The 27519-nt window shown below is 39.0% G+C and overlaps 1 protein-coding gene, 2 long non-coding RNA genes and 1 pseudogene across 11 annotated transcripts; 1 reads left to right on the forward strand and 3 right to left on the reverse strand.

Moving 5' to 3' along the window:
* Positions 1-3707: 3707 nt before the first annotated feature.
* On the reverse strand, positions 3708-5679 carry LOC103705993 (annotated as a pseudogene).
* A 12675-nt stretch (positions 5680-18354) lies between these two features.
* On the reverse strand, positions 18355-19663 carry LOC113462644. Its single transcript, XR_003385441.1, has 2 exons — positions 19524-19663; positions 18355-19360 (listed from the first exon to the last, which is right to left on the reverse strand). It is a non-coding gene; the product is annotated as an uncharacterized LOC113462644 (long non-coding RNA).
* LOC103705893 (NAC domain-containing protein 68-like) lies at positions 19369-20811 on the forward strand. The gene is made up of 3 exons (XM_008789777.3): positions 19369-19665; positions 19772-20052; positions 20150-20811. The coding sequence occupies exons 1-3, from the start codon at positions 19488-19490 to the stop codon at positions 20597-20599; spliced, it is 909 nt and encodes a 302-aa protein (XP_008787999.1). The 5' UTR covers positions 19369-19487; the 3' UTR covers positions 20600-20811.
* LOC103705891 lies at positions 20521-27224 on the reverse strand. Of its 9 annotated transcripts, none has more exons than XR_003385436.2 (6): positions 26867-27207; positions 25154-25989; positions 24660-24747; positions 23749-23856; positions 23417-23634; positions 21353-21896 (listed from the first exon to the last, which is right to left on the reverse strand). It is a non-coding gene; the product is annotated as an uncharacterized LOC103705891 (long non-coding RNA). The 9 variants fall into 9 exon arrangements; XR_005514339.1 differs by having other exon boundaries at positions 21353-21600; positions 21737-21896; positions 24660-25989; XR_003385438.2 differs by having other exon boundaries at positions 25840-25989; positions 26867-27186.
* Between the last annotated feature and the right edge of the window lie 295 nt (positions 27225-27519).

The following is a 27519-nucleotide window of genomic DNA, read 5'->3' on the forward strand; positions in this document are numbered from 1 at the left end:
CGACGTCGTTTCGATCCCCTTGACCTAAAATTTGGTTGCATCCTTGTCAATGAGTTAATGGATCAAACTCAAACTCATAAGTGCCTAGAAGCACTCAACCCCACCTGCTCTCATGTGCCACCTGAGTGTAGGTTTGTGCTGGCCATCCTGTCTGCAGCTCTGTTTTCTTAAAATATCAATAATTGCACTCTTTCCGTGTTTCTTCAGCACCATTCCACCTTTAAACTCAATTCACATGGCATGCTGCCGCTGTAATGGCAAGCTGGCCCTTTTCCAATCTTAACTAAGCATGGAATAGAATGCCAAGTTTGTGATGACACCCCTGACAACACCTTGAACAGGTTTCACAAGGAGAGTATCCAAAGCAAATAATGCACAACATTTTTTATACTGTTGGAGTATCCAAAGCAAATTTGTGAGGCACAAGCAGTGTTCTAAATGGAACCCCACAGATCTTGTTTGCAAAAACTACGATTGTAATTGGTGCGAGTCTAAAATTTGCTGTGTAAAGCGAATATTATGCTAAATTAGCCTTGATCATATTCTGTGGATTGGAACTCCATATAGCGTGTTTGCTGCAATGCCTGAGGCATTAGTCCTAATCTTTTTCTATGGTTTCGAACTCCATTCGGTGTTCTTGTTGGGAGTTTATGCCTTGTGCTGCAAAACGACATTGTGATTTGGTTGAGTCATTTGCTTTGATATCTTGATTGCTTGCATGACTAGAAATTTTGTTAACACTTGCGCACTACTTGTTTGATTAATTGAACATGACAACCCTACTTGTCAATTACCTATCATTTTGCATGCCACGGCAAGTCATCTTATAGTCAATGCCACTGTGAACACTGCCGGCTTCATATGTTTCATATTATCAGGTTGTTAGGTAGAGATCATACTGAAAAAACTTATTCCTTCTTTCTCTTGAACCACTTTATCATGTATTCTGGATTTTTAAAAGAATAAACGGTTTGTGCACTTGCTACCTGTTGTTTTGATTCTAATCCGCAGCCTCTCAATTTGAGATTGGTGACTAATGAGGCTACAAAAGTTAAGATAAAGTTCATGTCTGAGTTGGACTATCCATATGTGCAGTTAGATTTGATGCCTAGGTATCTGGAAAAAATTTGCTCCTTTTTCAACTGTCTATGATGTTATATAAACATGTGATATCAAGTGCAAGTATCATAAACTACAAGAGTCACAACAACAAAGTCGGAAGGGAGGCTTGCAACCCATACCCACAAACACCCTAGCCATCCACATAATGCAAGATTGCATTAGAGCCCAAAACCCCAGAAGCTAAAGCCTAAACGAGGCCAATAACTAATGTTCTATACATGAAGAGTTGCATGTCAAAATCTTAAGGTAAAATTACTCTTCCCGATTGTGTTTAACTTGTAGGTAAACAATATTTCAGAATCTATGCATGTGTGTATCTAGCTAGTTTCGCATTGGGGAGGCCTTGGAAGGTTGTGTGGGACTAAAAAGTCAAAAATATAACTTTTTTGGTGAGCTTTTTGGAAGAAGTTCTAGGTCGTTATAAATAGTATCACAGCAGATCTGGCCCACCGTTTATATGGACTAAGGGATATTGCAACACAAATTCTTTTGAGAACAATTATTGGCCGATCATGGTATTTGTGATTGAATTTAGATCCTTAGCTTAATGAGGATGCTAGACCTTAAAATGAAGGAATATGTGAGCATCCATATAGGTGTGTACTTAGTCTCGCATCAGTTCCACACCGAAAATATCTTACATACTTATGTAAGGCCAAGAAACCTAAAATATAACTTATTGGCTAGTCTTAGTCTCACATTTGTTCTATGCTTATGAGATCTTGAATATTTATTAGGACCAAGAAACCCAAAATATAACTTCTTGGATGGTATATTTGTGAGGCTCTGGGTCATTGCACAATACTGTTTAAAGGCACTATTCTTAGCCTTCAAACCTCATGTTCTATCAGAACAAGCTAACCTAGTTGTTGGGCACCTGTAAATTGAAGAACTACCAATTATTATGTGACCTAGTTGAGTTATGTGATCTTTAACCTTTTTCCAGAACAAAATACAGCAATTATTAATTTGCACATCTTTCAAATTTTTCGAAACAAAAAACAAAAAGGAGCTGCTAGATCCAGTTTGGATTATAATAGCTAATGACATAGAGGATTTCATCGATGCAAAGATAATGATATCTTAGCATCGTTATACTAGATAATGTAGCCACCCTCATGAGAGCATTGGTCTGAATTGAGCTTATCCACATCTAAACTTATTGTTCCATGCGATAATCCAGTCACAATGTCATTCACGTTGGCCTCTGTTATCCACATGTAGAGGATGAAGGAAGACAAAGAAACACTGATTAGATTTTTCATCTGGATGTGTCTCCACCTCAGAAAGAACTTGTCATCTTCAACTACAGAGTATGTGTGACAATAACTATTTTTCTGCAGCGAACTTTCATCTTCAACTACAGAGTATGTGTGACACCAACTATTTTTTCTGCAGTTTTTTTATTACATTGACATTGCCTTCCACTGGGCATGATGGAAACAACTGTTTGATTCTCAATGCCTGACATGAACAATTTGTTGGATGATTTGTTGAGATCATACTGGCTTGATCCAGTCAAACTTAACCGCGTTAGGCATGATTGAGGCAAAGAATATTGATGACTCAGTGCCCCACGTAGGGTACCTATGAGAGAGGAATCTATCCAGTCGTGATAAGCTTCTTCTCTGAAGGACAGATACAACCCATGATGAATTTGTTAATTAGATATCTATGGCAGGCGCAGAGATAATCTATAATAAGCTCATAGATGACATATGTCACATGGTGGGGCATTTCATTTCATCCTTGTTTCCTTCGCTTTAAGCATTTTTTTTTATAATTTGAAGTTGATTGGAATATTGTCTGCTGATAGTTATAGTCAAACTACGAGCCTGTGACATCATTCTTAGCTTCCTGATTGTTTTAAACCCTTTGCTCATTGCATGAAAACGCTTCTGTTTCTTCCGATCAAATACTTATAATATTGAGAGCATGGAGAGGACTTCCAAAAAACTAAGAACAACGAACTATTGTCTCTAATGAGGAAGCTGCACCGGGTCAGCAAGCGATGAAGTTAACCATCCAGAAAAAATTTAGTAGTCCATCTCATCCACCCTTATCCATAGAATAGGTAAACTTGATGCGCCGCCACAGCCTTTTTGCTATGCTTTTGTCCCTCAGATTTTGTATTGCGAGTATAATAGAAATTTTAGTAGAAACCAGTTTTTCTTTGCTTATTTGTGCGTCCGCTTTTCTCTTATGCGGTGATTTATTATAGTATATGCTTGGAAGAGGACAAGCATTCAAAAACATCAAAGATTTTTCGATAAAGAATATCTCTTCCATATAACATTTACTTATTTTGGATTTGCAAGAGACAGAGGATAAGTAACTGATTTGCGTATTGATGTTTGATACAATATTCCAGATTCCTATAGAATCCTCTGACCAGCTCGAGAGTATTTCTTCTTGTCCTTCCAAGGGATGTGAACCCACCCCCGTCTTCCGATGATTCCAAAGTAAGATCGATGTAGTAGTGGTCTTCTGGATAAGGATTGCCATAGATTCCTTGTACACTTATTGTATCATTTATTCGTGACCCATCAACATAGGACTAAAGGCATCTGCCATGCAATTGGATATGTCTAAAGATTTTTAGTTCCCATAGCATCATCCTCTGAGCTTTATTGAAGAATATGACAACATGAGTTTCTATTCCAAACCACATATAATATGTACAATCCCACTCCTCTAACTCAGCCATTACCATGTCTTCAAGAATTTTGTAACTTTTCTAACTTGCACTCATTGGCATCTTCTTTTGGACACTATCTGAGCCCACAATTTTCTCTCTCTAAACATGCCCTCTTCAAACCACACAGAATAATTATACAAAATAAGGGCCAATACCACCAACTAGTAGAGCTTTCATGTCTTTCCTTTTCTTTCCATGTCATGTTTTACAATCCTCTATTCAGCTGATAGCCATGACCTCACTGCAATTTCAAGTGAGAGTTCAATAGCAGTTGCTGATTGAAAAAAGGATTGCTTAACAAATTGTTTTGCGGGCCATCAAACTGGTTGAGGAAGCTGGTAAAAATGCTTGAATTAACGAGCTTCTTCGACGGGTGGGAAAGTTCGCTGCCATCTTCTAAGCAACCATCAACTGTCCACTGGCGTTTCAGGCTGTTCTCAGCAGGCAAAACAGGGGATTCTGCCTGCGAGAGCTGTTGAGCTAAAAGGTTGTTGGCATCGCTGCTGCTGTTGCTATTCTTTAAGTTTTGGTTTGAACTTGGGTAAACAATTGGAACTTGTTCTAAATTCGGCATGTCAGGCGGGGTTTCCAGGAGTTGGGATAACGCAGAGAAGTCTACATTGTTGAGGAGTTCGGTCAAAGAGCAGGACTTGGGCAGCTTGGGAGGGTTGCTCTGTGGTGTGGTGTTTGTGAAGCTTGGCATGAAGACCTCCTCCACAATTGAGTCCTCTTGTTCTGGCTCCGTCGACAAGGTGTAGTTGCTCTTCTGGTAGATTCGGCAGAGGACCCAATCATCCAACTGGAATTGCAACAGAAACAGAGAAGTCATGGGACAAGGAGCAAAGCATGCCATGATAAAACAGAGGAATTGCACTCTATACTTTCCTGTTTATCACTCATATCAAATACTTATGGGACATCTTGCTGATGAGATAAGCAGAACTTTCTGTTCTAGAAAATGGGTTAAATCTAGTTCTTTTACTTATTAATCTTGTTTTCGGTTGAAGATTTATCTATTTCTTAGCTGGGGGAATATCTGATATACTTAAAACCAGTACAGACCATATGGAATATGTAGTTATCATCCTTAGAAACTCGGTCCCCTGTTTTCTTCCCTACAAGGACACTTTGATCAACGCAAGGATCTCATGGAGGAGAGTCTTACCCTCATGGAGGAGTCTCTAAGCTTCATGGGTCTGGAACTCTTCTTACTGTTCAGGGCTTCAGCGAGTCGGTACTCATGCATGATCCAACCAGTCTTGACCCCCTTGGGCGGCCTCCCTTGTAGAACACCAGGGCCTTCTTCACCCCAATGTTCCCATTCCCTTCGCTCGAAACGATCGGCTTATCAGTCCCGGTCGCCTTCCAGTACCCCGACGCAGCTGCCCGGTTTGGCCGGATCCCGTTGGGGTACTTGCGATCCCTCGGGCTAAAGAAGTACCACTCGCGGTCCCCGAACGTCGCTTTGGCTTCGCAAAAACAATTCCACAGAACCATGTCAATACTAAAAACACGGAAGAAAACATGGCATGCAAGAATTCAAGCGCAGTGAGTGACTTCTAACCAGGGAGGTTCCATGGATCAAACTTATAGATATCCACCTCTGCGATGATGGACACGGGACACCGTAGCGAAGAAACTCGATTCCTGAGGTAGTGCAGGATGAGCTCCTCGTCGGTCGGGTGGAACCGGAAACCTGGCGGCAGCGATGTCGTAGGGTGGTTCGACATGGCCAGGCGGTGACGTTCAGCTAAGAACAGCTAGTTTTGCACCGTGGTTCCGCTAGGAAGAAGGGAAAGGGGATGGGTGTGAAGGGAGGAAGAAGGGAAGGTGGGGAAAGGCACGGGAGCTGCAAGTTCTGGGAGAAGAGGATGTGGGGCTCTGTTTTATCGTCGCACAGTTTTGTCTTGTAGCGGGGTGGGCCGCTGGGGATATGAATGGAATTAGCTGTTGGGCTTCGCGCCAATTGGGCCTGCCACGTGGGCTTGCGCTTGTCCCGAGGAAAGACGGTCCAGAAGACGGGTCCAAGATGACGTGGACATCTGTTGGGAGCTTCAGGGAGTTCTGGACACGTGTCGTCCTGGGAGCCGGATTTTTGTATGGCTGCTTGACGTGGGTTGATTGGGATCTCATTACAGTGTCCGCTCGGAGCAAGTTAATCGAGGCTAGACTTTACGTGTTCGACAAAAGGACAAGAAAGGTAGCTGTCCGTATAAAGATGCCTTCACAAATTTTCAAGAGAGCCCTTACAACCTTAATTTTTATGTTATTTTAATGGAGCCCCGCGGGATTGGTTAGTTGGGATTAGGGGGGATAACAGCGTTTTGCCTGGGTCAAGATCGACACGTGGAAGGCCAAAAAAGTTGGAAAGTGTGGGAGGGGATAAGCCGGATCATATAGAACGGTCATGCACGCTAGTGAGATTTTTTTTTTCTAAAATAGATGATTTATACCATTCTAACACGGATACATATAAGAATGTTAGAAAATAACAAGTCTCGAAGTATTCTAGACAACTCCCTCTCTCCACCTAATCCACAATTTTCTTGGATTCTCTAAACACGTACTTGACCTAAAAAGTCATGCCACCATTGATCATAGCTCGAATGTTCCGAAGCAAGAGGTGGCATTTTCCCACGCCACACAAGTGGCACATTCAAATTAAACATGCCCCGACTAATTAGAAATAATGTTTAGTATATAGTGTTGTTTTTAGGTAATTAGATTAATTCATCGGAGAGAGATGTAAATGGAGAAACCATGGTTCATGAAGCTAATTACCTTAGAAGAAGCTAGCTGGTTGGCTAGGTAGAGAAGGCTGCAAGGATAGAAAGGATGTAATTTGTTTTTGATGTGAATAATTAGTTTGCTTAAGGTTAAATAAGATAGGTGGCAAAACTTGATTACTTGTCAAACAAAAATTTCCAGTGTAGTACTGCAAAGTGGTAACTATGGTTTCACCATGCATCACTTTCAAGCGTAGCTAATATGCATACTCCCACCTAACGGATAAGCATTACTCTATGAAGAAAAGATAGCAATTTCCAAGACATTAGAGACACGTTTGTTACTGATTTGTCATTGGTAGGTCTTCCAATGTTTGGAGTACTTAATTGATCATCTCACTTGCGGGCAAGAGCAACTTGGACTAAAGTTTCATTCTCCTACCGAACGAAATTCTCTTCCTGATCCAATTGTTTGGCTTCTTTCACTAATCCACATATTTGGTGGTAATCCATGTGGTTCTACTAGAACCGCCGAAAGCCGAACCCAGTTAGGTTGCTGCCTCTATTCTCGCGGGTGGGCTCCATCATGGATTAGGGTGCAATTAATCTTCCAGCTAAAAGTTGGATTAGTACTTGTCATTACTTTGGATCCTAAAAAGGAGGGCGAGGACGTGGAAAGTTCGAGGCCAGCTTGCTAATTCTAATTAGAAGTAAAAGGAAGAGGATCTATCAGCAACCAAAACAATGTATGGGGATATGAAAGGAAGTGTGATCAGGTGATGAGATTCATGCATCATCCCCACATACAAACTTACACATTCTAAGTAAAGAAAGCAAAGGGCTGTCGTCCATTGATTGGTGTCCAGTACTTACCATGGCATATGGGGAGATATAAGTGGGTGTAGATCCATGGTGGTGATTGGGGGAGGAAATGGATTTGGAGGCAGCTTGGGCATGATGAGTGATAATGAAAAAAAGAAAGAAAAAAAAAAAAGAAGACGACTTCACATGAGTGCTGACGATTAGGGTGACCATGATCCCTCGAAAGACTTCTACAGTTAAATAAGAAGAAGATGGTGCCAAAAAGATTGACGAACGCATGCACGCTATCGTTTGTCATGCATCCGTCATCCTTGACCATAGTATGTAAAAGATTCGAGAAAAGAAAATAAATTTTATGAAATAAAAATAATCATGGCCTCAATAAATCTCTAATACATCTCTAGTTTTCTTTTTACTCGACAAGTTTCAACATTAATTGGACCATTTGATTGTTCTGCATGATATGTTTATATCAGACTAAATGAAAAATTCTTAATGGGCAAATAATTCATCATAAAAGTATTACTCTCATTGCACATGAGACACGCACGCTCCTCTCGTAATCTTGTAAAAATTAAGGGGAGGAAGAAATTTGAGGAGAGCTTGCTCAATGATGGGAATTTTTTTTTCAATTTATAAATATAATTGAAGCTGTTATTCCTTGTCCTTGTGCTTTCATTCACACTACAGTGTCTCTTATGAATAACAAGAAGTCCAGACCTAATCTTCTTCTTGATAATCCTTCATCGGTTTTTTTTGGAAAATAAAAACCAGCTTTATTGGATTGGATGCAACTACAGAAGGCCCATCCAAATCCCTCGACCCTACATATCAGCTATCCGGTTTGCTTTCCGATAATTATCAACTAGCTATTATAGGTGGGTCCAATAGGCTATTATTGGGCGAGTCTCTAAAATCCAAGTCTTCATGATGCAACCCTTCGACCCTCGTTCCACAAGGGCAGCTTCCCAAAAATTCAGGACTCAATTAGGTTGGAAAGAATTTTCACTGAGATATTTGTCCTGTGATGCTGATACTTGTATATATGATGTATGAAAAAATAATTTTTACATATTTAGTTAATTATAAAAAAGTAACATATTCGAGAGAGACTTATATGTAATTAACTATCTACTTTTTTTAAAAAATTATATAAAATACTTATTATATTCTTAATAAAGAAAAAAATCTTGTTGCATTATATCAAAAGCTCAAAGATATTTTTTTAAAAAAATTCTAATATTCAGGTGGTGAAAATTAGATTTTTCCTATATTCTATATAGGTTTTGTTTTTTTATGAAATATAGAAATGTTATTTCTATGAAATGAACATTCTAACCAAATATAAAGCATCTTCTCATTTTTCTGTTTGACCACACTTTCTCCTCTCCTCTTTCCACGAACCAAATGAATCCTCAAGGTAATCTCTGGTTGGTGAGGCTGATCCTACACAAATTCTCATTAAAGATTGCAGCTCTTTAGCTCTCAGACGTCTGCTTGTTAGTTCAGAAGCATTCAACCAGCCTACATACCTGCTGGTTGCTACCTAGAACTTAGGTGGTCGAGATACACATATCAGAACTAATGCAACGGATCCCATCTCACTCGTATATAGAGCCTGTTTAGTTAGATATAAATGGGCGAAGCAGGAGGCCAGTTCACTGAATGGGTTTCCCTATTTCTGACTTTGTTTTTTTTCCTCTTTTAAATGCGGCCAAATGGGAACTCAGTTCAGCTTCACTTCAACCCAACCGAACACTTGAAGTGGCCAACCAAAACTTAGTTCGGATGTCCAAGTATAGGCAATCAAAAAAAACTCTAAATAGTCATACTATGGCCATGTTTTGTAGCCAACCAAAGCAATTCAAGAGTACACGTGAATTTTCTATATGGACTACTCCAGCTGCTTCGATGTTTCATATGGAAGTTGGAATTCGATGTTTCGAATTACAGGTAGCCATTTATAACAATCTAGAGATATTACTATTAGCATATGATTAAAAAGTAATGCACATAAAATATTGAGTTTTGCAAACGACTGTTTCATTCCCTTTTCAATTAGTGATTTTAATATCAAATTTTCGTTCCTAAGCTAATTCTCTGTAATATAAAACATGACCACTATGGTTGCCTGCATCTTTGACTAGTCCATTCATGAAGCTATATTAGGGTTCTGTTCTCTGGAGAAACACTACAGAAGGGTTTGATCAATAATTTATTGTAAGGTGCATTTTCTAACTTGGAAGAATCTACATGTTTTTAGTAGAGAAACTGCAAATGTGAATCCTACACCAGCAACTTTGTTAATGATGTAGACTTGCTAGAATCAATACTTGTAAAATATTGACTAACCAGTTTTGACTGGTTTACTTTCTTTTCTAGGGGCTTATGATGGCTACCTTTCACTCTTGAGCTACTCCCATGCATTTGTTTTCTCTTTCTATACAAAGCTGTGTGATTACGGCATCAAGCATGATCGCTAGCCTAAGTTTGACTATCTTATAGATTGTTCTAAAAGAACTGATGATTAGGTATAGATAAATTTCCTAAGATTGGGAAATGGGCATCGGAGTTAGGCTCAACTTGAGAGTGGAGACCAATAATTTAAGGCTCTCAGCATGGTCAGGTTCTCATAGTATATACTAAGAGATAATAAGTATATGTCTTTCTTTGGGGATGGAAACATGAACATTTTTCCTTTTTTTTTTTGATCATATATAGAGGCTAGAAGGAGCCACCCAGCTTTTATTATTAAAGATAAAAGAATTTATATTTAAGAAGAGAGAACGTGCTTAGTTAGAGAGACAAAGAGATGAATAATAAGAACTCCAATCAAAATCAAACCATAGTAAGAAAGTAGAGAATACTTTTGGTTTTGCTCCAAATTCTCTTGAAAGTCGATAGCTTTTTTTGATTGCATAGAATAGACAACTCATTGAAATTTTGAAGACCAGCATAAGCAATAGAAGAAGTGATGGAGGATTGCTTGTTAAGAAAAATTTGAGCATTTATCTCTTGCCAAACAGCCCAGATCGTCGCCACGAACAACATGAGAATAATAGGCTGAAATTGTTTTGAAAAATTTCCAAGTCTCCACTTTATATAAAAGTTCTGAAAGGAGGTCTGAGGGTGAAGATCTAGAACTCTAAGAGAGCAGCATATCCCTTTCCAAATGGCAAAATATTAAACATGAGCAAATATTAAAAATGACATAATGCCCTTTTCTTTCCACTGTTTTCATGTGCATCCATCCTACTTGAAGATTTCCTTCCTGAGATATATAGAATAAGGTCAGAAAGGGAAGCGAAAGCAAGAGTGCTATTCTTCTGTATTATTATATATGATTCCTAGATTCATCTGGGGAGATTGATGTAGCTTTTCGTACTTAGGCGACTTTATGTCACATGTGATGTCGGAAACCGATTTCATTTCTTGGAGCCTGTTCTTTCTCCTTCCTTTAGATAACTCATGGACCCTACAAATATCTGATATGTAAAGAATGTATGTCTTTTGAGAAAAATATGCAAACAAATGTCATGGCAACAGATTCATGTCCTAATTTTTAGCAATGGAATGCCCCTTTTTTAGGCTCATTTGGTGAGACATACCTTTAGCAAGGCCTCGTTTACACCTTAACTAGTTAGAAAAATATATTCATAAGCATACTGTGAGGACCAGTGCGGGCGTATGTTTAGCCTTATATCAGTTATTCGCTGAAAAGATTTTGGGTATTTATATAGAATTAAGAAACTTAAATAATACCTCCCAGCTAGCTATTTAGAATGAGGTCTTGGGCTGTTACAAATAGTATCAGAGCGAACCCAACCCATAGCCTATGTATACTAGAGGACACTGCATCATAAAACTATTGGAACAGACCATGGACCGATTATGGTGCTTATGATTAGATTTGAATAGTTTTGAATCCTTAGTCTAATGAGAACGTTGTGACTTAAACAAAGAGAGTATGTAAGGATCCGTGCGATTGTGTATTTAATCTCGCATCAGTTATTTACTGGATAAATTTTGGATACTTATATAGATTTTTAGCTAACTATTTTGGATTAGATGTTGGATTGTTACATGCACATTATAAACCTTGTCTTTCGTATTGGTCTGCCTCAAGATCTAATTCACCGGTAGAAATGCTCATCTTTTCAAGTCCAAAAGTATCGCTAAAGCATGCTTTTGTAAGTTCAACTTTTTCTTGTATTTTTTAGCTTATTTTAATGAATGCGTGGGACTTTTAACCCTCCTCACACCTCGGAAAAAGTATCACAAAGGCATGTCTCACAATCTTGATCCAAGTCTTTCTGTTATCGGTCACTTCTCTCTTCCTTTAGATTGCTTAAAATATTCTTCACAAAAAAGGTGGCTGCTGCAGTTCCACATGAATTTGTTTCCGTATCATTATGTGTGGAGTTTATAGGCCATAGAAAGCTAAAATGGAGATCCTTTTCCTCCACCCCAGAAAAAGATCCTCCAATTCACCATGCACGTTTTATTTGGGCTAGCCAGGGTATAAAGGCAGAGTCTCCGCGGCCAAACTAACTTAATTATTGTAGGATACCATTTAAATACAAATTAATGTACTCTTATATATATATTTTTTGTAATCCTAAAATAAACAAGTAGTTAAATGTTATATTGAAAGCTAGGATTTATAAAAAAATCTTATACTCTATTAATCTCTAATTTTTTACATAAGAAAGTTTTACGGCATGTCTGCTCGTGGACAAAGATCGACAGACTGAACTACAAAAATATATTATAATTTTGTTCTTTTCTCTTTTTTCTTTGGTTTTTTTATTACAAATATTGCAATATGCATATTCCTTATAGTCGTATGCTTTATTCTTATTTTATCTAATAAGCATATGTTTGCTGGCGACATATACTTTCTATAGTGTTAGTATATTAGATTATAGTGTTTGCTTTGAGTATTGTACAATATAATGCTGTGCAAGATGATGAGATGTTGTCATATTTATCATTATCTAATTTGATGGGAGGAATACCTACTGCTCATATAAAAAATAAAAAAATGAAAACACAAAGTAAAACAAATATCCTTTGAAATAATAATATACACTTTTCAACAAATGCATCTTATTTAATTTCTCATGTAAAAATAGCATAGTACATAAATGGTCATGGGTAACTCTAAGTGGGCCATGGCGTTGGGCTCTCGCCCGACCCGTGTACTATAGTTAGGCCCGTAAAGCGGGTTTTAGGCAAACGGATTTTTAGGGGAAAGAAAGCATAGGGAGGAAAGATGTCAAAACCTTTGCTTGTGCAAGGAGAATGAACAAACTAATTGACTTTGAAAACGGATGATGGTAGATATGCTTTCAAACCTAACTTATGATTAGAAGAAAGTGGACCACCTTCTTGCATCAACTTGTACTCCAAACCAAAGAATAATCTTAATAAACATCTTCTCACAATCAATGATAACAAGTCATCCTTATCCTCCTTGAATTCAAAGCAAGGAAGCCTACTTGTTTTCTATGAAACTTACAGTAATATTGACTAGAATCTAGGACTTATGATGCTTCTAGTGCAGCTAAACATTCTAAATTCTATTGACAGGTATGTAGTTGCAGCGTTGGTTGCGGCATCTTCAGCAGTAGTTTTCCACGTGCGACCGCACTGACTTCTACTAGATTTTTTGCTTCCCAAGTCTAAATCTTGGAATCATGTTTCAGCTATCTGGTAGATAGATTCCTTAGCAATGCCAGTCCATGACTTTTGAGACAATTTCAGGATCATGACGTAGAAGTAACGCAGATTACACGGTTGGGTGGCTCACAAGTCCAGTCTTAAAAAATTTCAAGCTCTTGCAACTGGAAATGGTTATGGGTGGAAGGATCGGATTCATTTTTGTCTAGGTGAAAGTTTAGAGCAACATAAGTTTGAAATATCTTTGCTTTTCCTTGTCCCACTGAGATTTTGATTTGCTCTGTGGCTCCACTTGAGATGCGAGACCACTAATATTCTCTGATCTCCATTTTGAGTCCCTTGGAAGGACCTTACTCCTCAAAAAGATTGGAACGTGGCCCTCTCTCATTTCAAGCGTGCATGACCTTTGCAACTGAAGGAGATAGGACTGTAAAGATTTGATAGCTTTCTAGTGGTGAATGGAGTGAAGGATTGTGGCCAGTGGCATTAATCAACCATGTCATTAGTCAGTATTCTGACCGCAGCTCAAAAGGTGACCGAAAGGTGAAGGGTGGTGTGTCAAGTAACTTGCTCTGATGAACTAGTTGTGAGCTTCGTAGGGTTGTCCCTTCTAAGAACATATTCTACTAATCTTTTCATTTGGTCAATCAACCCGACTACCAAAGAGACGAGATCTAATGCAACGATACATGTCTCTGAAAGCAAGAGAACTAGTGTACATTTAACAGGGCATTAATGGAGTACCCAACAAAAACTTCGGCAATTCATGAGAGCGGCAGTTAATGGACTGGCTGGGATTTGAGGCCCAGCCCCAAGCTTTTCAGATAAAACTGATGTTAGCCCATGGTTTCCCAGGCGACACAAAACCAGTCTCTTTTTAAAGTGTTTAAAGAGCCCACCTCTTTTTACCAAGGACCGAGGTAGGTCAATCGGTGCCAAAGTAGCATCAATCCAATGAATATTGCAGCGGGTATATTGGGCATATGAGTAGATCCATTCCATTTTAGAGGAGAGCATATGAAAATAGGTGTCCGATTTTTTCTTTCCTTGCGTCCCTAGCCATCAGCCGAGAGTTTCAGATTTACTACCGGTAAGATCAATTTATCTACGATCAAATTATATTTCTTCCTTGCACCAGTGCCAATATGAATTCAATGTTAATAAAACAAATTTAAATAAAAAGAGCTTGGGTTGGAAATTTGGATGAAAAAAAAAAAAACGAAAGAGGTAAAGTAAAGAAAAATTCTCGCATTTATTCAATCGATAGAGATACAATAAGCAAGATTAACTCTTTGTTGGTGGATTCCTGTAACAAACAAAACAAAAAAAAAAAAGATTACTTAATAGGCGGAATTGGCATCCTACTGCGAGAGGAAAGCGAGTGCACGGGAATAGCTTCCAACCCTTGCTTAGAAAGTAAAAAGAAATGAGAGCTACTAACCCCTTTTCAATAGAAAGAAATAGCCAAACCAATCCAGCTCGCTGGTCAATATCAGTTGAACGTAGCACGCACTCTTTCCAATTCTCTAAGCCCATGAAACGATTTAGCTGGTACGCATAGCCTGGCCCAGGTCTACCTCATCCTAATGATCCATGGAAATTCTAGTTCAACATAAGGCTTGTTGCACCTTGTTAATTGAAGCAAATATTTTTTTTGTTTTATTGGCCAAAAGTTGATTATTCTTGATAATATCATAATTGACAAATTATTTTTTTCCTTCATTCAGAGTAATAATCCTTAGAAAAATTTAATGCTTGATATCATTGTGCTGGTTAGGCTTGGTAACAAGGCCTATTAAAAGTCCATTATTTAACAGGCTGAAAAATTCCAGTGAAGATCAAATACAAAGATAATTTGCCCCATCTAGGCCCCACGAGCCCCATTTCCACCCCTTTTTACTATCTCATTTGATTTTTACTTTTTCTTATAGTAGAGAGCCTCATTCAATTTTACTATGTACTTCATATAAAATCCGTCTGCAACAAAAGCTAAACGGCACCAATCATATTCGTAAGTTCTTATTAGAATATTTAAAGATGATGGAATTGTTTACAGATGGGTTAATAACAAATGGCCCTGTTAACTGTTGTGCTTGCCCAGCTAGCCCAGATACATAGCTAGCTGGAATATTTTTAGAAGAAGATTGAACTAACCTTCTCATGTCTGATAATCCCCCTTCATCCAATAAATAGTAGCCATCTCATTAGGACGAACAATATATATGAAATGTAAAGGAAAAGAGTGGCTATGAACCGCCAATTATTATAATATAATCGAAGATTAATAGAAGAGATTGTATCAAAAAGAACAAAAAAAGGTGAAAAAAAAAGAAGATTGAGGCTGCATTTGGTGTCATTGTCATTTTTCTTCTTTAAAAAATATAGAAACTGAAATTCTATTTTTTTCATATTTTTGACAATAGAAAATATGTTTGAAAAAGAACGAAGAAAATCTTGACATCAGATGGAGAGGCAATCGAGAGAGCGGCGGGGGAAAAAAATAGGGATGGAGCCAGCGACACGATAAGAGATGAGGGATAGCTCGGCATCGAGCAGAGAAATAATCAATAAAATCTAGGGAGCCAATGTGGTAGGGCAGGAATAATAAGGCTAGAAACAAGATTGGGTGGAAGGAGAGAGGTTGGAAAGAGAAAGGTAAAAACTTACTTTTAAAAAAATTAGAAGTGAATTTTTTCACCTTCACTTTTTTTTAGAAATAATAAAAGTTATTAAAAAAATAAAAATATGATAACAAAACATATTTTCTACATTGAATTCCTTATTTCTGTTTTAAAAAATAGGAAAAAAAAAGTACCAAATAGGCCTTGAATATCTTGATCATACGATAATTTTGTTCAACAGAGGAGAGGAGTAAAATGCTAGAGGAAAATTTAAAAAGGACGACTTTGATTTTTTCTTATGTAAAACCTGTCTATCTAGCAACAGGTTAGAGTTATTGACAATCCCTATTGGGTTTAATGTTCTGAATTTCATGAGATGTTAATTTTGGTCATTAAAACAGGGGAAGAGGAAAGTGTGAGTTCATATCATCTGCCATCTGCAAGGATGAATGTTTGATGTGCCTGAATATGAAATGTTTGGAATTCTTTTGTTTTTGAAGATTAAATGTTTTGGAAAAATTGAATGCACTAAATCAGTCGGTTAGCACCCTTTAATGGCTGAAAGAAGACATGGGGTTAGGATTCAGACGGTAGCATTCCGACTCCATTTTCTAGAAAAGAAAAGCAGAATTCTTCACATTTTTAATGCAAAAATTACACAAGCATGCACCATGTAGAAGGCTTGCATCAGTCCTAGAATGGAATTGTCATGACACGTCAAAGAAAGCCTCAACCAAGCTGGGATAAGGATTGATGAACACTGTAACAGTACTAAGAAAGCATCCATCTTACCTTACCAATCCTTGACCGGTAACTCGATTCTTGATCCCTTTGGATCCTTGGTAATTCTTGAAAGAGTGACCACCATGCGGGAGGAGACAAGGTGATAAACTCGAACGTACCGCCCATTGACGCACTGAGATCGACCTTAAAAGACAGCACTCGAGAAGCATTTTTCTCGCCTTCAACGCTTGCATTTATTCACCTGCCTTCCAACACCGATCCAATCCACATAATTCCAACCTCAAGCGACAAACTGAGACCATAAAAGCAGCACTGAAGACGCATCCGTCACCTTCAATGCTTTCTTTTTTTTTTTTTTTTGCACATGGCTTCCAATTCTGATCCACTCCAACCTGAAATCACCTGCATGGAGAGCACATACCTCAGACAAGGCTCAGCCAAGCCCGACAATGGTTGGCCCTCAAAAACATCTAGAGATTGTTCTTTTTTAAACTTTTGTAAGATATACAAAGAAATATCATTCTACCAAAACCTCTTTTTTTTTTTGTTTCTGCGCATGCTGTTGAGAAGTTGGCTAAGACTGAACACGTGTACCTCCTACTTCGAGATATTTAAGTTATGATGAGTGACGAAGTGGTCTTTCGGACTAGGCATGCATTTAGAGAAGCTAACGGAGTCGCGGACTTAATGGCCTCTTATATAGCCTGTCACTCTAGAAGTATCCCATGGGCCAAAAAAAAAGAGTTGCCCAGAGCACTTCGATACTTGCTGTTCTTTGATTTTATTGAATCGATGCATCCATATTCGAACTCTATGAAGCGTCTGTTTTTTTATAAAATAAAATACTCATAACTGTGGCCAGCTCAAGCTCGAGCACCATCCTCATATGATCAAACATTCTAGAAGTATTCGCCTTGGCTCATTTGTACCACCAAAATATCAAAAATTTTCTAAGCAATCCAAATCATTTAACAAATAAGTCACGAATTGGTAGGTGACAGGTCAGCGTCGGCTGTAGTGATGGTGACTCGCTGGTCACCCACGTGTCATGCCGGAGTCGAGGGTCCGGCCCAAGTTGGACCCTGGTTTGTTACAGATTAGACCAAGGACCAACTGTGGCCTGCAAACCCTTTTTCTGGTTTTTTTTTTCTTCCTCCGACGAAGTAACATGAGACCAAATTAGAGTTGATGGAAAAAGACCCAGATTTGTTTGTTTGTTCGTTCGTCTGCCATCACTCAATCCTTCTTCTCTCTTCCGAGCCGCCAAGATTATACTCTGATCTTGACTTTTTATTTTTCTAACACCAAGCATTAATGCCGCCGGCGCCTGCTGTTTTGACTCGGAACAGTAGAGAGTCGGCTCCAGAATCCAGACGTAGGATTACAGCCGAGTCATTTTAAAACTTGCAATAACTTACACTAGAATATTCTCAGTGTCATGCAGGTGGCATATATGGAGACGAAGGACTTCCCAAGTGGAATCTTATGAAGCATTGGAGAGTATGTTCTTAAAATGTAAAATAGATATTAGAATCACGACGTTTGTCATGCCTCGGCCATCCATAATGATCAAGTCTATAAATCTTCTTTCATCAGGATTTTGTGTTTAAGATTTAAATCCATGCCAACTAGCCTTATCTCAACAAAATAACACAGTTACTGTTTTCATGGATCTACCTCATTGTATTTCTCAAATAAGGATACTAAGTGACAATCACTTCAGGAGAAAGAGATCCAAAGATAGCGAAAAGATGATTTCAATGTGAAATAGGAGGGATCATGTCAAGTTTTAGTTACAATTCTTGAATCTAAAAGGTAATTAGTTGATATTTAACATCTCTTAATGCGCACGAACAGATGTTGTTTTCTTGAAAAAGAAGATCCATTCGGCAATGAGATAATAAAATATGAGAAAAAACAAAAATAAAAAACTCTTACGAAACAATAGAGAATAGATAGTTTTCTAATCAGATATTAACCAGCATTACATAATTCCCTTTCTTGCATTCATCGTGACCCCACAAACAAAAACATTCCAGACAAATAGTTTGGCAGATCGTTCATCATTCAAGAAGAACATGTTTGTTTGAACAAGACTAATGTTGCACAGCTCAAAAAACCGACTCCATTCAAACAATTCTCCTGAAGATGTTGGATGCCTCAATTAGTTTGCAATATCGTTCTGGTTCCAGTAAGTCAGGAATTCCACTATAGTCCAACAAGAATTCTCCTCCGGCCAAAAAGGCAACTCGAAACCACAAGAATCAACTCGAAACCGAGTTAACCCAAATCGAAGACCCGTCGACACCGAGCCAACTCAAAAATCGGGTTAACCGGACTCCCTTAGCCGACAGCAGCGGTTGCTTTCCACCCAAGCAAGAGGCTGAGGTGGAGACAAAAAAACTTTTTAAACGAGGAAAGAGCTGGAAACCTCATACCGGCGCATCAACGTTGGCACTGACATCATCCCCACCGTCCCCTCCCCCAGAATCCACCGCTGGCCCCCGTGACCTGTCCCTCCCTATGCTCCCGGTTCAATGGATCCTACGTTCCAAGCCCCCATCTTTATCACGTGCCCAAGAGAGATTAGGGGAGGCGCACCAACTTTTGTCGTCCTCCGATCCCAATATAACCACCATGGTTAAAATATTTATGCGCTGTAAAGCACCGAAACGATGCTCTCCTTGAGATCCACTCGCACAAGAATTCCCGTACGAGAACTCCGAAACTTGAGCGCCATCCGTCACATCCAGAGGGAAGACGACAGATGTGTATCGCGCATGGGAATTATTATGCGTGCGTACGTAGGATAGCGGTGTCCTTGAGATGCCGCTTTGTTGACTGTTCGAGTTTCGGCCGTCACCTCCTTTGACTCCCACCGGAGGGATGCTTCCGCGAGCCCGCGTGACGACTCCTCCTCCCATATTTATAAATCCCTCTCCCTCCTGGAAAACCTTGCATTGTCACCCAAGGGAGGAAAGAAAAAAGAGAGAGAACAAAAACTTTTGCAGCCTCCAGAGCCAATTATTTCTTTGATAGTTGCAAAGAAAAAAAAAGAAGAAGAAGATAACGATGGGAAGGAGGAGAGATGCTGAGGCCGAGCTCAACCTGCCACCCGGATTTCGGTTCCACCCGACCGACGAGGAGCTCGTCCTCCATTACCTCTGCAAGAAGGTGGCCTACCAGCCCCTGCCCGTGCCGATCATCGCCGAGGTCGATCTCTATAAGTACGACCCTTGGGAGCTTCCAGGTACTGCACCCATGCATGCATGACACCATATTCATTTCTTATGCTCATGATTCATGGCTACTGTTTGGAAAGCTTGATGCATGAGTTGTGCTCGTGATGCGAATAGACAAGGCGTTGTTCGGACGGAGGGAGTGGTATTTCTTCACCCCTCGCGATCGCAAGTACCCGAATGGCTCGAGGCCTAACAGGGCCGCCGGGAAGGGGTACTGGAAGGCGACGGGGGCCGATAAGCCCGTGGTGCCGAGGGGGAGCGCCAGGCCTCTGGGGATCAAGAAAGCGTTGGTGTTCTACTCTGGAAAGGCGCCGAGAGGACTCAAGACTGATTGGATCATGCATGAGTACAGGCTTGCCGGTACAAACCGAGCCACAAACAAGGGAAGCCTGAAGGTACGTATGTGGTGCCAATCAGAGACGCAATAAACTTTTTGGGTACTTCTCTATGGATATTATAAGGTCTAATGAAAAGATTCCTGAATTCATGCAGCTTGATGAATGGGTTCTATGCCGGCTGTACAACAAGAAGAACACCTGGGAGAAGATGCAACAACAAAAGGAGGAGGCATCATTTGGAGAGACGATGGATTCCTTGGATGACACCGGATCGGACAGCTTCAGGACACCTGAATCGGACATAGATAACGATGTCGTGCTCCCGGACTTCGATGATATGGGTCGGCTTGGAGCTTACCCATCCCAAGCTTCCAAAGGAATTCAAGCAGCAAGAGCCAGCAGCACAGCTGGGTCTCAGCTGCCAGCAATGGAGCAGCGTCAGAAAGAAGAGAACGAGTGGTTCATGGACTTGAAGCTGGATGACTTGCAGAGTTCGTACATGGCTTTTGGATCCGCATCTGCTCCCGATATGTTGAGCCAGGATTACTACACCTCAAACCTTCCACAACTGAGGTCGAACCAGAATGACCTGCCACCCTTTTAAAGCTGGAAATAACGGCTGTATATAAGGGTGAATGGGCAGGAGGAGGAGAATACAATCTAGTGGTAGGACAAAGTTTCAAATGAACTCTGTAGGATTCTTTTGTTTGATTTCATCAACTCTATATAGATAAATCCATTCATGAGCAATGGGATGGTGGCTTTAATTTGTACATATGATAATGTAATTTTCTAGTAGAACTTTTGTTTGATTTAGTTTCACAAATTTCGATCATTTTCTAGTGGTAGAACTATCTTGGTTTCAATTGTAGAAACTTGCTAAACGAACTTTAGCAAGATATAGTTGGATAAACTCAACAAAGCACTGCAGATGGATCATGAGAACTCAACGGGGAATCAGCCGTGGCTTATGCCCGGAGCTATTCTTTCAGAGAAAACACTTTACAGCATCTGCTGCATGACATGGATAGGACTTGGATCTTTGTTCAGTGATGCACATCCTACAGTAGGAACAAGTTATACCTGTGGATATCCAAAAATCCACGATAGCGTCAAGAAGATGAGCAATGCTGATTTCACGAGCGAACCTCTCCATGCTAAGTTTTCAGGATGAGGGCAAAGAAGTGAAGGCATTAGTGCATGAGCAATTATACCACCAGGAAAAAGAAAAAGCAGCAAAAACATATCCTAAGAGATCTTTAGTGGTGTTGTATAATGGTAAAGTATAGAAATTGGTAGAATCTAAAGCAGTTAAGTGCCACCATATGAAACTTGTGGTATCAGATACAGAAGCAACAGATAAACATAGGTATAAGATCGATTAAATTTGAATGAGAACTTGAGAACTTGAAGTATGAACAAGCGAAAATGAAGATAATAGACAAAGCATATCTGTGGACAGCACAAAGATGTAGTTGCCCTTTAATTGTCAGTCCAAACATATATCTGTAACTCTGTGCTTCTTTCCTCCTCCTCTGTAATTTTTCAGCTGTAAATACTTTCTGTTCATTAAAGTTAGGGGAAGCAGTTCGCTTCCTCCATTTTCTTTCAAAAAAAAAGAAGAGAAAAGAGTGCAGGGTGAGGAAATTTCATTATTTCAAGTCACCTTAGTACCGATAAGATCATGATGCTTGATGGAGAAGCAAGAAAAATGTAAATCAGAATCATGGTTGATGGTTACCTGTTTTGACCTGAATGTGGAGAACATTATGTGTGTTGGACAATAAGGCAGTGATGTCAAGTTTCTTGAACTTCAAAAATCAATGAAGCTTCTAAACAGGCTGCGCTTGGGCCTTGTTCTCCCAAATTCCATCATATGACAATTGATACGCTACCAATAACTGCATTATATAATATAGAAATAAATGTATAAACCATCCTCGTATAATTTTAGAGAAATCTATATGGAGTATAAAGTTGATTGATTTACCAATATGTAAGTCATACCTACTCCATGGGTCATTGGACACCTATCCATAATCTAGAAAAGTCAACCAAGCATTGGTAGAGTGAACAGACATTATTTACAACCAGGACCAGGATTAGCTATATAGGGTACATAATCTCTATTTTCCTAACAGGTTCTGATATGGTCCTATAACGAGTCATTTGAACTCTGGCACCTTCAAAAGAAATGTTGCAATCAACATTTCTCAAGGATAATTCCATAAACAATAAAATTACAGCTTTTATAAACAGATACTGTCAATTGAGAACAGCTTAAAACACTTGCCTAGAGGTTTCTTCTGTTTCAATTAAGAATGCTCATAACTTCTGTAGATTATCATGAATCCATAAGGGTCCTGAAAACTTGGAAATAATAAACCTTAGGACTTTAAAATGCTCTCTAAGTAAGAAACGATATCCCTCCCAATAAAAAGCTCCCAAAATGCTAGCTCAGAAATAAACTATCCTGGGTCCTGTCACGGCTTTTAATTAGGACAAACCTATCAGATGGTTACTGTCATTTTGAGATCTTGTAAGTGAGGAAAGGCCCAGATGTGGGAGAGAAATATCTGCCCTGCAGCCTGATTGAGAAGTTTTAGCACTCTGTGAATCATAATACGTTACTAGGCACTCAAATGGAATGGGATATGTTCAATCTGTTTGTACATTCCAAAATCAACAATGAAGACGTCAGACATTTTAACTGTTTTGTACAAATGTAGACACATAAGGGATATATAAGGTTCCAACCATATTTGAATCCAGATCCTGGTCAAGAAAATCCACAATCAGGTCTCAACATAAATTTATGCACACAAGCATATTACATATGTGCACACAGTATATATATCCACAATAAATGAACGCACTGTTTTAACAAGGACTTTGAGACACTTCACTCCACCATATTTAATCCGCCCTCGGTCTTATCTACTTCACCATCCAAAGTGAGTTGATATTGAGACTCTGACGACCATCTAAAAGGCACAATCACACATATTGTATACCTGTGGGATAGAACTCATCAATTTTCATCATTCTTTTCCCTGAACCACTATCCTGCTCATATTCACGTATGTTTACATCGCACACACGCACACAAACATATTACTCATATCTCATCTGTGTGCCATATTCTTCTCTACCAAATGTGTATTTTTGGCTCCAATGTTTTTTTGATATAAATTTGTGTATCCACATCCGTCAACAAAAGCAGTCATGAATATGACTATGCATGTACTCACCTTTATTTGCTATATTGATACTCCTACCAACAAGGGACTTAAAACAGTAATGAATACCTTCCAGGTTCCGATTTTATAGAGAATCATCAGTGTACATAACTAGAATATCATCTCTCTTCATGTTGCAGATTTATGAATTACAAACATCTGAAACTTGTAATGTGACTCACCATTTCTGTCTAGCAAACAGCTGATGAGAACTGAATGATTAATAAGCAGTGAGTGGATCTCCCTATCCTTTACCAAAACTTGGACTGAGGATACCGATTGGCTTCCATTAACTAACACCAAGAACCTCAGTTCGAATTCTAGCAACTCCAGGGCACCCAGAAAAAGGTAAGTTCATCCATTCTGAAAGTAGCAAATTGGCCATCAATTTCCATTCCAGCTACAAATCCAGTTTAAAAAGATGTTAGGAAAAATGAGATGCCTCTGCATAGTTATGGCCAGTTTCCAGCTTTATTTCAGGTGAAATTCTCTAACCATGTCAAAAAAGACAAACCTGGCAAGCATCTTGTAGAGCGATTAGGCACCCTCTGTTTCAGGTAGAAAAGAATCATACTTAGTGCCACAATCAGAAAGCACCCAAATGAATGTTCCAGGCTTCACCCTGAAAGTTTTGTCTGCCCACTAGTTAGAAGATGAAATCCACCGCACTATTGCAACCGACTTCCCATCATTACCAATATTTACAGAGTAACCAATAAACTTCATGTCAGGGTCAAAAATATTCATTATGGAACTTCATGATATTAATACATTCTTGAAAGTCAAATCCACATATGAGATTAAATTGTGCCATTTGCAGAAACCTAACTTCCAAATAAAGTATAGAATTAACAATCAACGTGCTTTTAATAAGCTTAACACAAATTCATGCTTAAGCCCCATGATGAGTGCTTGAAAATAGATAATGGAAATCATAAGCCCACACTATTCCTTTATCTTTTCCAAGCGTGATGTAAATCTAATTAATAGTCTTCAATAAATCCCCTCTTAGACAAAGAATAGAATACTGTGTTAAGAAGACCAAGGCTCGCATATCTACTGCTGTTTCCACCTAAGACTATGGCATGAATTGCCTATATACATTTAATCTCTCATGAAGTCCTTGATGTACATAACCTTTTACTCAATATGGAAATCATAGTGGAGATGACAAACATTTGAAACTTTATTTATCTTCAATGATGGATGTATAAACTCATCAAATATTTTACCATAAGTGCACTCATGAGTATTCTCATGAAAACCATTCACAACCATAGAATGTGTACCGACAAGCTTCAAATGTATGGCACTCAATTCTTAACCATTGGTGACTTAAAATAGATGTCCGTTATGCAAAAGATAACGAGAACCTCCAATATCTTTAAACCGCAACATAAACTTAAAAAAAAAAATATAAATTACCTTTTACATGTCCATCTAGATGTAAAAATAGCTCGAATTCTGAGATGGGGATTCATGCTGCTTCATACAACCTTGCATAGTGTGGTTGCTGAAAGACATTTCAAGATCATCTATGACTTGCATATTTAAAAACCATGGCTGGTTCCTTTTTCAAAGTAAATGGACCAAGTTTTTCAATGAACAAATGTTTCAATGAATATATAAAATTCTAGAAGAAACCAGCATTCATGAATGTGTATAGGCCAAGAAACATATTTATATCACAGATAAGACAACACAATCGGCATATGGACATGTAGAGTATTGCTGAAATTTAGGGAGAGTTTCTCTTGGTACAGGGCTCTCATAACCTTCCAAAAAGGTCCTCCGTAGTCCCCATAAGATTGCTTGGTTTCTCACACACAGAAAGAAACCTCCTTCCTTAAGATTCAACTGAGTTGGAACTAAAAAGGATGTAGCATTTGTAAATAAAGGTATTTTTGAAGATCTTATACCTGTCTTTTGAACTCATATTTGGTAAAATTTATAAGATAGCTGACAAGTGAGGTAGCTCACGCCAAGTACAAGACCAAACTCAAAGTACAAGTGTACAACAAGCATATGTAACTATTCATTGGTCTTCACCAACTTCATTGGATACTTTTGCCAAGAGTTGCTTGAACAGAGATCATAGCCTTTACCTTACTTCTTGCAAAAGGAAAGATTCAATAAGAAAAGTGGATGTTTTCCCTACCTCTGCTTTCTTAAGCTGTGAAGCATCTTTCATAGACTTTGAAGTGACCTCTTTCCCAATGAGAACAGAAATTTTGGCATAAGCAACATGACGGATACTTTTCAAAAGATGCTATGGTCCTATCTAGTGAAAACAATATATAACTTTCATAACAACATTACATCGCACTAAAGTCTGGCCACGACCTTGAGATGACAACATCGCAGAGATATTTTATGTAATTGCGATTCTATTGTTACATAAGCGACGTGATAAATCCAAAAATGCATCATGATATTGGAGCCCACAGAAACATGTTTGCTATCCAAATCCATCATAATTAAATGGGAAGCAGAGAGAGTGAAAAATTTGGATTCTATGAATTTTAAAAAAGGAGCTAATTAGGTGGAGTTAGGGCCTAGGATGGAAGGATATATAAGGTTTCAAGTGAAAAGTACTTCTAAATACCTAAATTACAGAAGTTATAATTCATCTTTCTGAATTTTATAGCATTAAGAGGGCTCAGAATCTTTGGTTTGAATCCTCAGCTGGAAAAGCAAATCCTTGACTCTTAAAGATTCTACCATCCTTCTTTTCCAAACATCCAAAGAAGCACCTCTGTAATACAAATAGATAAATTTGTTTATTATCAATTTAAGACATTCCCTCAATTATTATGATTTAATAACTTGACATACAAAGAAGCACCTCTGTATCGCAAATAAATAAATTTGCTAATTATCAATTTTAAGACACTCCCTCAATTATTATTAACAAATTTAATACTTGATTTTGTCCAGTTTATTTTCCACCTTTTCCAATCTCTATTTCATAACCGTATATTCTAGGAAGTGGATGTGATGTTTTACATAGAAGTTTACTCCATTATGGTGCTTAAATGTTGGAGAATAATGATCAAGAGATAATAGAAATAAGCTAATCCAAGAGAAAAGTGCACAATACACAGAACTAAGAACAGACACAAAACAGCGCTATTGATGCAAAGTAAAGATGAAGACCATTGATTTCAAGTGGAACTTTCATTCAAGTAACTACTATCCAGCAAAGAATCATATGATGATATTTCTCAACGACCTGTAGAAGAATACTTCACGCAGTTAAGTTATCCATGCCAATCAAATTGCCTCCAGATTTTGGGCCTGTTTCGTGCTTCGGTTACAAAAAATCATTCGCAGAATAAGTGATTTGAGTGCTCTTTGGGGAATTTGAGGAGAAAAACTTGGAACGGATTGTGCCAGGAGTTGTTCTTGATGGGAAGGTATTGCTTGAGCCTTGAGGAGGAGCATAGAGGGTTTGGAGAATTGGGAGGTGTAGATAAAGTATTAGGTGGAGGGAGAAGATGGGACTGAAAGAAGAGGAAGGCTGGAAGGAGAGTCGTCGACGACCAAAGGCTCTTCCACTACATGATAACAGATAACAAAAACTTCCAATGGATTAATGGATGATGAAGTAATTATAGCTTGGGAAAGCTCACCTTTGGGAAAGAGGAAGATTGAAAAGAAAACCGTGGGTTTCCGCAAAGCAGAGCCCGCAGAGATGCTTCAGCGATAAAACTGGAAGGCAAAGGAGAGCAGAGAGCAATTAGAAAGAAGGAAGAGGGGTCAAGTCGGGTTTGGGTAGCCCGACCCGAATCTCCGGCAGGTTAACAGTCCTAGAGGCTAGAGTACGGATCCGCTGCCGGATTTGGTTAAATCGACCCGGATCCAACCTGGATACGGAGGGTGGAGGGGAACGCGGAGGAAGGGGATAAAGCGAAGCGAGGGAAAGGAGGAGGGATGGGAAGGAGAGTCGGGGTTCCTTCTTTCGCGCGAAAGAAGGATTCGCCCTCCTTCGGGCGAATCCACCGTCGGACCATCCACTGGTCACTTTGAGAGCTGTGCGGGCTGATGAATGACCAGTTCGGATCGCTTTGAAAGCTGTGCGATGGGTGATCTGACGGTGATTTGCACGAAGGAAGGCGAATCCTTCTTTTGTGCAAAAGATACAACCCCAATCCGAGGAGAAGGTTATGTGAGGCAAAGAGAGACGGTGATCAGGAGAGAAGGGTTTTACGGTATATTTAGTAAGGGACACGTGCATTGCACGTGCAAGTGTGCAATTTAAGCTCCTGTGTTTTTTTATCTTTAT

This window comes from Phoenix dactylifera, chromosome 12 (genome assembly GCF_009389715.1).
Source record: "Phoenix dactylifera cultivar Barhee BC4 chromosome 12, palm_55x_up_171113_PBpolish2nd_filt_p, whole genome shotgun sequence".
NCBI classification, from domain to species: domain Eukaryota; kingdom Viridiplantae; phylum Streptophyta; class Magnoliopsida; order Arecales; family Arecaceae; genus Phoenix; species Phoenix dactylifera.

What these genes read in the sequence shown, in the direction of transcription:
- LOC103705893 (XM_008789777.3), top strand. Translation starts at nt 19,488, where the DNA reads ATGGGAAGGAGGAGAGATGCTGAGGCCGAGCTCAACCTGCCACCCGGA. An exon ending in CGACCCTTGGGAGCTTCCAG is followed by an intron (nt 19,666 to 19,771) that starts GTACTGCACCCA and finishes TGATGCGAATAG; the next exon opens with ACAAGGCGTTGTTCGGACGG. An exon ending in CAAACAAGGGAAGCCTGAAG is followed by an intron (nt 20,053 to 20,149) that starts GTACGTATGTGG and finishes GAATTCATGCAG; the next exon opens with CTTGATGAATGGGTTCTATG.